The sequence below is a fragment of the Saccostrea cucullata genome, unplaced genomic scaffold (assembly GCF_032062105.1).
Source record: "Saccostrea cucullata isolate Sc308-1 unplaced genomic scaffold, CSIRO_AGI_Scuc_v1 ctg2714, whole genome shotgun sequence".
Lineage (NCBI taxonomy): Eukaryota > Metazoa > Mollusca > Bivalvia > Ostreida > Ostreidae > Saccostrea > Saccostrea cuccullata.
In genome coordinates, this window is record NW_026934053.1 from 48,315 (window position 1) to 59,117 (window position 10,803).

At 32.8% G+C, this 10,803-nt stretch overlaps 1 protein-coding gene across 1 annotated transcript in view; it reads left to right on the top strand.

The window, feature by feature from the left end:
- Positions 1–1,383: 1,383 nt before the first annotated feature.
- LOC134239861 (integrator complex subunit 13-like) overlaps positions 1,384–10,803 on the top strand; it is a 55,257-nt gene continuing 45,837 nt past the window's right edge. The window contains exons 1-5 of the mRNA XM_062721992.1: positions 1,384–1,456; positions 3,972–4,205; positions 4,679–4,744; positions 6,532–6,713; positions 6,977–7,057. Of these exons, the coding sequence (XP_062577976.1) occupies positions 3,984–4,205; positions 4,679–4,744; positions 6,532–6,713; positions 6,977–7,057 (551 nt within the window). The 5' untranslated portion in view covers positions 1,384–1,456; positions 3,972–3,983. The remainder of the gene's footprint in view (positions 1,457–3,971; positions 4,206–4,678; positions 4,745–6,531; positions 6,714–6,976; positions 7,058–10,803) is intronic.

Consider the following 10,803-nt stretch of genomic DNA (forward strand, 5'->3'; position numbering starts at 1 on the left):
TCCAAGTTTTACATGGAAATATATAGGAAAAAAATTAAAATTCTCTCAGGAACCACTGGGTCCACAGGTGCTTGACGACAGGAACCTCCCCCCTTTCGATATAGACCCCTGGGCTTTTTTTTTGACTTTTTTCTTATAAATAATCTTCCATTGACATATTTGTGATAAGATCTATACCAACGTTAACAAATCGAAAAATTACCTAAAACAAATGTTCTATAAAATCTACCCTACATTCTATATATAAAAAATCAACTATAGAGAGTGGTTAGAAATTTTGTTGTAAAATGTTGGTTTAAGCAAATTTTCTGAATTGATAGGATAGATTATATCACAAATGTGTCATCCATATATATTAAATTTATGTGAAAAAAATTTTAATGGGCACGAGGGTTTATTTTAGGGGAGGGGGTGGTTCTGTCCTCAAGCACCTGTGGCTGGGTCAGGAAAGCTGAAACTTATGTGAAAGCATCATGGGGTAGTGTATATTTTAATTTTTTTAAATATGTAAAAATTAGCACTAGTCTAGTACTTAAACATTGTTTTAAAAACCAGTCAATCATACAATGTATGAGTTGCTGGACTAGATTCATGTTACAACATTAGTCTGGTTTCAGGATGGTGTATTTTTTAACTGTATTTTGTTTTGTTTTTTAATGCCAAAATAATGTAGATATGTAGTTTAAAAAAATCAAAAATATAATGATATAGATTTATTTTTCTGTACAGCAATATAATACACTAAAAAACATTAATTTCAGCCTTTTTTAAAAATAATTATTTAATGAAAGTTTAAAAACAAACAACATACTGTCATACACCAACCTGAAACCCAACACAGCTGTAACACCTATGTATGTATTAAAAACCAAGTAATTAATACATGCAACTGCAAAATCAACATTGCAAACAAATGAGCTCGTCATAATTGGTCTCATCCTACACTATAAAATATATTTTATGATGTATTTTTATTGTTATAGTTTTTTAAAAGACAGACTGAACAAATGCAACTCGAGACATGGGTTAGATGGATTTCATCTATTTACTGTATTTAAATTTGTTCTCAATTCTTTGTCGTCATACACATGATACAAACGAAAGTATCTAATCCTCCTACGATTAATGCCACAAGTAAATTTTGCATAAAATTGAAGTTTTAGCGATGTTTTCTACCCATTCTTATGATGAAACGCCATACTGTTTATAGTTTCTATGCCTCCCGGTGAGGGCGCTGCGAAAATCGGAAGATGATTTTCCATTCGGAACTCGAATTTTTGAAACGTCATGAAAAATCTAGAGTGCTCCGAAAGAGTCAGCGGTCCCTCTCTTATACGTCTCTGGTTTTGAAAAGTGAAGCAAGACTTGCTTAAATATTTACAGATTAATGGAAGAAATGTGCAAAAAGAACTTTTGCCATTAACAAAGAAATAATGTTTGTTCTCTAGAGACATAAGTGAGTTTCTGTACTCGGCTTTATCCATAATTTTCTAATGACTCAATTTGTAGTCTATTCCGAATTTACTCGAAGATTAATACTTTTTAAAAATGTGTTCTTAATTCCTTCACAGTTTGATTCAGTGAAATGAAGATCTGAAATATGCAAAGTATTTACAATATTTATATAGTTAGTGTTTTAGAGTACATATGAGATAAGATAATTTTATTCTCCAAGTTTGGAAAACACACTTTTCAAGGCATATTTTATTTTTTACAGTGATAGGCTATTAAAGAAAGAAAGTTCTTAAACACCCAATTTTACATTGACACCCCCAAAATCTACCCGATTCAAGATCAATAATTTATCGCCTGTCAATCATTAAAAAATAGCAGCTTCTGATTTGATTGACAGGTCAGCTACCTGTGCTTCCTGATATAATCTGAGTTTGCATGTTTTGAAAACAATTGCCTGGTCACGCGTCTAACACATTCATGTACCCGCCTTGTGTACACGTGGGCTGACAAACCTAATCGGTAATTTTATTTCAATAGAAATAATTGAGAGTAGATGATTAAAACATGATTTCACAAAATACTTGTTTCAATCTTCACGGCAGTATCATGGTACTTGTAAGTGATTTGTCGTCCTGTAGACCATCCACAGAAATTAATGCTGATTAAATTGAAACAAAACGGAATTAATTAAAAAAGAACGAACAGATATTTATAGCGCAAACGGTATGGAATGCAACAATTTCTATTTTCACAGGTTTTAATCTTTGTATAATTATATATATACAATCTACATCATGTTGTAAAGAAATGTTACAATTATTGCTAGAATAAGCAAGTTTCGAGAATGTAAGTTATTGTCTGAATTGTTCGAAATTTGTATGATGTCTGTCTCTATTCGTAGTGGAAAGTTAAAAATAATGAACAATGCTCGATCGATACAGAAAATAAATCTTGCACACCAATAAAAATTTGTAAACATGCGAACACTCAGAAATTATGAATTCATGTATTTTAGACACTATTGTTGGCCAGAACAAAAAATTTTCCAATTGCGGTCAATGTTCACGCGATGGATAAATGGAATACTTTATTTTTTATCTCCTTATTCACAGTTAATTAAAAAAATTATAGATCATGTGATTGCTTTTCATGGAGTTTTAACTTGTGAACTTTTTATTTTACATTTCTTTTTTAAAGTTGAAATTTAATAAAAAACATTTTTCCTCATAATTTTTTCTTCTTCAAAAGATATCAGTGAAAGCGATCAGTTTTAAAAATTTATTAAATGTTCTAGTGAAATATTTAGATTATTTTAAGTAGTTTGACTCAAAATTAGACACGAAACAAGTAATGATTTCCAAAGACAGACTTCCAGTGTAATGCTATGTGTACAGTGTTTTCCCTTTATTTCAAAATAAAGGGTTAGAGATAAGTTGTAACAGGCTAGGGTCTGAGGTTTATGAACAAAATCTCTGTGGACCTTATAACAAATTTTTATTTCAAAGCGGCATTTTTGGCAATTGAAGTGGCCAATTTGGCCGGTAGCCGGTTGTTAGGTAAGACACTGCGTGTATATATAGATTTTTGATGTCTTGAGTATTGGGGGTCTCCAGGTAAATAACACCACTGTAAAAACCTAGACCACTCCCGCTCCTCAGGTAACCATACTGTAAAAAAAATTGGGTCTTTAAAGAAAGGTTACATACACACAATTATACACATACACACATGTATACATGTATATATGCATATATATCTGATATAATCCATACAAGTAACTGTAGGTGCTGCAGGTGTTTAAATATTTCTGTTTATTTTTTTTTACATATGTAAGGAAAAAAATCCTATTTTAGTTTGATTTTTTCTGATGCTTCTTTGAACATGTGTGTTGTTTAATTTAATTAATTTTTTTTAATCATTTATAATTAATAATTGTATAATATTGTAAACACTGAAAAGCTGCAATATCATCAGTAAATAAAATATTTTTCGAAGATGCAAAACTCTTCCTTTTTATGAAGAATAGGCCTATTCAAGAAAATACTCACTTTAGATAATGATAATAAAAGAAGCACCTCTTGATGATTCAGCTGTCAAACTTTCTCTGAATTGTTGTTGAATCCATTTTACGATTTTAAATCCCAAAATTACTCACCATTGATGGACATCCAGTTCTGATCCATTACCACAGGCACTTGTTTCTGTAATTAATTTTTGACCCATAGTATAATAATGTTATTATACTATGGGTCAAAAATTAATTACAGAAACAAGTGCCTGTGTCCATTACACTTAAATTAATTCTCACAAATGGTTAAACCCTTGGCCTTTCATTCATGCTATCGATATCGAGGTTGTGAATTTGTTTCTTGAGACATGATTGGAGTTTACTGATGTCAATTGCCTAGTCAGCATGTGTATTAGAAAAGCTACTGCTGATGAAACTCTCAGAGAAGTTAGATTCATGGTCTGAGTTTCTTTGTAAATAATTTGATACATTTCTGTTTAACTTTCAGGGACTTGACAATATGTTGTACCCAGTGGAACACAAGACTGTGTTTGTATTAGACAGAGGCCCCCTGTTTGGGCGTTCCTGTAAGCAGAGTATAGAGTACGATGTGATGTCTAAGACTAAGACTCCGGGAATCATTCCCGCCGCCCCGATCATGAAGTCCATGTGGACGTGTAACGTGGAAACTATGATTGAGTACATGAGGATTGTGTTCGATATTTTCCCTTCAAAACGATTGGTAAATAATGAATTTTTTTGATTAAAGGAAAAAACATTCATTTAATAAGTAATCTGTAAAGGAAATTGTTTATATGAATTTTCTTTTACTTATTCTGCAGTAAAATTTTGATTATCAATGACCAAATTTTAAGGTTCATAAACCCTCTGCTCACTCATATAAAATAATGCTTGAACCTTAATGATTTTCCAAAAGAAATGTATTTTATAAGTAAAATACCGACTAGTATAGCATAGCTTGTGTATAAAGGAATAATAGACATTTATGTAATTAAGAGTTATCTCTCTTATCAGAGTATCAATGGCCCTTAAGACTGTTTTGTTTACTGGACTAACATTTTTCAATGGAAAATGAAAGAGTTTTCTCTCTTTTGCTATTGATAAGCTGAAATGAATTTGATTAGAAGTATTTTGTATGGCATAAACTGAGTACTAAATATTTTATATAATAAGAAAAACTGATTTTTTTTTCAGATTCGAGTGGTTGTAGGGGATGAAACTCTGAATAGCTGGCAGCAGAAAGATCAAAACATACAACAGGTATTAACAAAGAGGTTGAAATATACAACAGGTACTAAAAGATCAAACATACAACAGGTACTAAAAGATCAAACATACAACAGGTACTAAAAGATCAAACATACAACAGGTAACAAAGACATCAAAACATACAACAGGTAACATCATTAACATGACAGTGGTGGATCCTCAAGTTCATATTTGGATAGGGGCTTAGGGGTTATAAAGCCTGAAGGAACAATGGAGGAGAGAAATGGATGTCTCATTCCCATTCAGGAAGTTTGAGGGCTCTCTCAAGAAATGTTTGTTAATCATGTTTGTTTTACAGCATTTTAGAGAAAACCTGTTAGCTTTTCCTTGTCTTCATAAGACTTCTACCTTATATGTAAAAGTTTTATTGAACTTAATTAAATTCAACAGTTCATATTTTGTTCAATTATGAGAATCTTATACAGTATAGGACCAAGCCTGATTTATCCAAAAGCTTATCCTCCTTAAAAAAAAATAGGTTCATATAGTGTCCTAAATCTCTCTTTATAACTGGAAGAATGATATAAAAATATTATTTTTAGCTCACCTGAGCCGAAGGCTCAAGTGAGCTTTTCTGATCACATTTTGTCCGTCGTCCGTCCGTCCGTCTAGCTGTCTGTCTGTCCGTCCATCTGTAAACTTTTCACATTTTCGACTTCTTCTCAAGAACCACTGGGCCAATTTTGACCAAACTTGGTACAAAGCATCCTTGGGTGAAGGGGAATTTAAAATTGTTAAAATGAAGGGACATATCCCCTCGCAAGGGGAGATAATCAAGAAAAGAGAAAAATAGGGTTGGGTCATTAAAAAATCTTCTTCTCAAGAACCACTGGGCCAGTAAAGCTGAAACTTATGTGGAAGCATCCTGGGGTAGTGTAGATTTTAAATTGTTCAAATCATGACCCCTGGGGGAAGGGCGGGGCCACAGTGGGGAATCGAAGTTTTCTATAGAAATATTTAGGAAAAATCTTTGAAAATCTTCTTCTCAAGAACCACTGGGCCAGAAAAACTGAAACTTATGTGGAAGCATTCTGGGATAGTGTAAATTCTAAATTGTAGGAATCATGACCCCCAGGGGGAAGGGCAGGGCCACAATGGGGTATCAAAGTTTTACATAGAAATACATAGGAAAAATCTTTGAAAATCTTCTTCTCAAGAACCACTGGGCCAGAAAAACTGAAACTTATGTGGAAGCATCCTGGTATAATGTAGATTCTAAATTGTTCAAATAATGACCCCCGGGGGAAGGGCAGGGCCACAATGGGGAATCAAAGTTTTATATAGAAATATATAGGAAAAATCTTTGAAAATCTTCTTCTCAAGAACCACTGGGCCAGAAAAAGTGAAGCTTATGTGGAAGCATTCTGGGTAGTGTAAATTCTAAATTGTAGGAATCATGACCCCGGGGGAAGGGTGGGGCCATAATAGGGGAATCAAAGTTTTACATAGAAATATATAGGAAAAATGTTTGAAAATCTTCTTCTCAGGAACCACTGGGCCAAAAAAACTGAAACATATGTGCCCATGGAAGGATCATGGGGTAGTGTAGATTTCAAAATGTCTACATTATGATCAGTGGGGTAGAGTGGGGATGCATTATGTATAAGAAGGGGGAAATCTGGTAAAGAACAGAATTGTCAAAGCTTCTCAGGTGAGCGATGTGGCCCATGGGCCTCTTGTTCTTTCAATAATCTTATCTAGATTGTAATAAAAACATCCAGATTATTGCCATCCAGACCATCTTGCTTAACTCAGTTTAATTGACTTTCTTTAAACAGGTGATGTTGTCACTTGGACAGGTTGGTCCCCCAAGTCCAAAATCAAAGGAGGAAGAGAATGTGATCCGAGGCCTCACCGAGGCAGTACAGGCACTGTGTGACCCCACTGAACAACAGCAAGAAATAGACCAGGACGTCATACAGAACAAGGGGAGGATCATATGTCTCACCTCAGCCAAGAGGTGGGGAACCAATTTATAGACCAATTTCCTAATAATAAAAAAAAAAAAATGCATATTAGTTAGAAATGAAATAGAAAGAACAAAGTTCGAACTTCAAGATTGATTTAAAAAAAAAATCAGTGACACTATGCAAAGGTATTATGACCTTGATGAAATGATAAAGGGCACAGGAAGTTGACAATTTTTTGTTACTTATCCGTATTTAGAAAGTTTTGTAAAATGTTTAAAATAATGGATATAACTTAAAGGTTTATTTTTTTCAGTGAGAACCAAATGAGAGCTTTTGAAGAGTGTGTCAGTGATGCCATAATACAACACAACCAGCTTGCTGAGGACTCTGTAAGGTAGGGGGACAACAATTACAACATACAACAAAAACAACATAAAACAACACAATGCCAAATACAACAAAAACAACACATTACAAAATACTGTTTAAGGTAGGCCACTAACAATTATGGTCAAAACACGTAAAAACAACATGATCACAATACAACTAGTCGGCTGGAGAATCACTAAGGAAGGACAATAAGGATTACACTCAAAACACAACAAAAACAACACAACCAAAAATAAACACACAACCAGATGGCAAAATTCTCTAAGGTAAGCGGACTACAATTTCTTGGTACAGGAAAACACACACATAAACCATAAATAGTTGTCTGAAGACAACACCCTGCTGAGGTAGGCTGACAACAGATTAAGAGATGTAGATGTAGAGATTTTGTACCGTGTATCGAACTGAGAAAAAATACCTCAGTGAACCGACACCGCGGTGAACCGTTTCACTCCTACAACAGTTACAGTCAATAAAAAAAAATCTTCAATCAATGTAATGTGTCAGTGTACAGCAATTAATAATTCTCTATATAACACCAATTATTGATTGATTGATTTTGTTTAACATATATCCCTCCATATAATACCAAAAATGTTCCTCCTATGTTTGACCAAAGTAGGCTGTTCTATACAGCTTTAAACAGTTGTATGTTACAGCTAAACTCGTTGACCTTTCCAATATTTCGGTGACTTTAGTAGCATTGTTCACTTGTAATAATAATACCTGTGTTAAAGAACATTAGAAATTAGAACTAAATGGAGATGTATGGGTACATTTGGATGTATTACAGAGTACTAAAACAGGCCTCAAGATCCGTTTTATTGGAATTTATGATTAATATGGACTATCAGATAAATTATATGGAATATTCAGAAATTCTGTATTTATTTACAGCGTACCATGTTAGTGGAAATTTTAGTGTGACGCAAATTTAAGGCTTTGTCCTTATTAATTAAAAGGCGGTATATATTTTTTTGCGAAAAATAATTTCAGCATTTTTAAAATGCTCACTAATAAAAGAAGCTATTTAAAAAAAACCATGCAATTAACTCTATTCAATTTCAGTGATATCAGCACCAGATCTCATCATCTTGGAAATATTACCAAAATTAAATCCTCGATAAAAATTCTACTTACATGGTACATATTGTATTGTTATTGATTGTATTAAAACAAACCCTTGCCATTTTATAAAAGCAAAAAAATGTTTAACATAAAAACACATGTACAGTACTGCTCATAACTGGAGAATTTCTCTAAAATACTGTGTGTAGACACTAAAAAATGATTTATTAGGAAAATAGAAATTGGTACATGAGTACAAAGTGCACAACAAAGGGAAAAAAGAGATAATTTATTGCACACCATTGGTGTTTTAGGGTTACTCTATGAGGAGTGAATAGTGGAACTAATATAAAGCACCCTCTGTCTTTGGACTAAACTTCTGTAGGGATGAAAACTATAATATTCTCCATATCTCATCATAATTTTATTGAATTGCCCTGAAAAAGAACAGTAGTGTACTTGACTCGTAGCCAGCTAGACTACATGGTGTTGTATGATGTTTGGATGTGTTCATGGTTTTCCCATTAGATTTTGATTAAATCTGATATCTATATGCAGTCCATCTAGGGGTCTACTGAGACTATGTAAGCTTTAGCCATAGGCGAAAATAGCAAAAGAAAAAAATAAATGGATTTATACAATATAAATAGAAATAAAATTATTTGAGCATGTTGATGTCACATGATATTAATTGATATTGACAAAGTATAAATAGATGTAGGAGTTTAATGTCTTCTTTTGAATTCAATTTTGATATATTAGTCAGGGATAAATAAAAATATTGGATAATTTTTATCTCTTAAAAATATAGGGATTGTCAAACTTTCTTAAAAATCCCAACTTAAAAGTTCTCTCTATGGTGTAGGGCTTAAAACCAAAACATTTCTGCATTTGATCACCATGTTGCAAACACTAATTCATAAAAGATTTCAGAATTTTGCATCTCATTTTCTATTGCATATAATTAATAAGGAGATCTTGAATGATTTTTATTTTCTGTAGACATTTTATTTTAATAATTTTTCAAATACTTTGTTTTGATCATTATGATGAAGTCAATGAATCAGAAATAATGATCAATGAAATGACTTTCATATAATAGTTTTTCTGCTTCTTGACTTCTTTAAGCTCAGTAATCAGTAAGCTTTAAGCTGTATTGCAAGGATGCATGTAGGCATTTATTTTGATAGGATCAATGTACGTGTACTTCTTGTATATTCCTACAAGTAGAACTGATATAATCAAGATAGGAAATTCTTCACATAGACATCTTCCACTGACAGCATCCTTATCCCTTATGGACATCAAGAGGTCGTAAACCAATGTCCAGTATTTGGACATTTCCTTATTATAAGAATATTAACTGGACTCTCTGGTTTAACTCCTGGTCAAGCTGTCCGGCACGTGCAAGTCTAGTCCCGATCACGTTTTTGTTTCGTCTCGTGCCGATTTTCACCTGGGATAGTCATTAGGAATAAACATAAAGAAGTTATAAAGGTGGACACTGGTCAGGCTATAATTCCCATGATTGTTTGTAATGCACTGAATATGCAGCACTCCCTGACCGTGTACATGTAAATACAATAACACCTCCCTGTGCAGCACTATTCTGTTTATTGCTTAGCGATCATTAATCTCGGGACTCAGCTATTTGTCTATACTCATTAAAGTCTCGTTAAGATGGCTCTCTTCCTCCACAATTTTTGCAATGTCTGCAATTGCAAATACAATAATAGCATCTCCCTTTAAAGTACTTCTGAGTTTCCAGGATGGGGTAATCCTTAATTACGCCACTATGTAAATTCAGGACATATCAGTACTATAATTTTCTCATAATGACTTTCAGTTTATCTCCTCTGCAAATTTTGCACTTTCTTTGTAGTCAGAGAGAGAGAGAGAGAGAGAGAATGAAAAATGAAAAAAAAATCATTTTTGATGATTGGATTAAATCAAAAAGAATAATATGTGTATTAAAAACCGCTATGATCTTAAATGAAAAAATATGGATTTCAAATTAATTAATAAATAAAAGTAATGATCTATAAATTGCAAGTCATAATTTTAGAAACCTTAATTATTGTTTAAAGTTTTTTTTTTGAAAAGAATGTAAACACTCGAGAGAATCATGGTAATGGTTGTATATAAGTGGGTCGTATTTTACGCAGATATACAAATAGAACTGTGTTAAGCAGGTGTGTCAAGTTCAATAACTCTGCATAGTTAAGGGTTCAATTATAAACACAAATGTAACACTTCAGAAGTCAATTCCCATAGATTCTTGTCTCTAAGCAGCTCTTTGTAAAATATTTACTAGGGTAAAAGTACAGATTTCACCTTTTTTAAAGGAAAATGTAGATGTTAAATTAAGCCTAACTTTTGCAGAAAAATGCTCCTGCTTTGAACAGGATATTATGGGCCATATGCTTTATAGAATTCAGATGCACCATTTCTTATGAACTAGATATTAATTGTTAAAGCAGTTTTGCAATGCTTTTCTTATGCTTTGTAAATACCAGACAAGTTTACTAACTAAGGTCCTTAAACCATCTATTCTTTGTGAGACTTAATTTGCGCTGTTGCTTGAATTTAGAATATCTGGCAGGATAGCACAGTTTCCATAATTATATCCATTTCAAAATTAATAATATGTTCATTGAAATTGAAATTACAAGTCAACTTGAC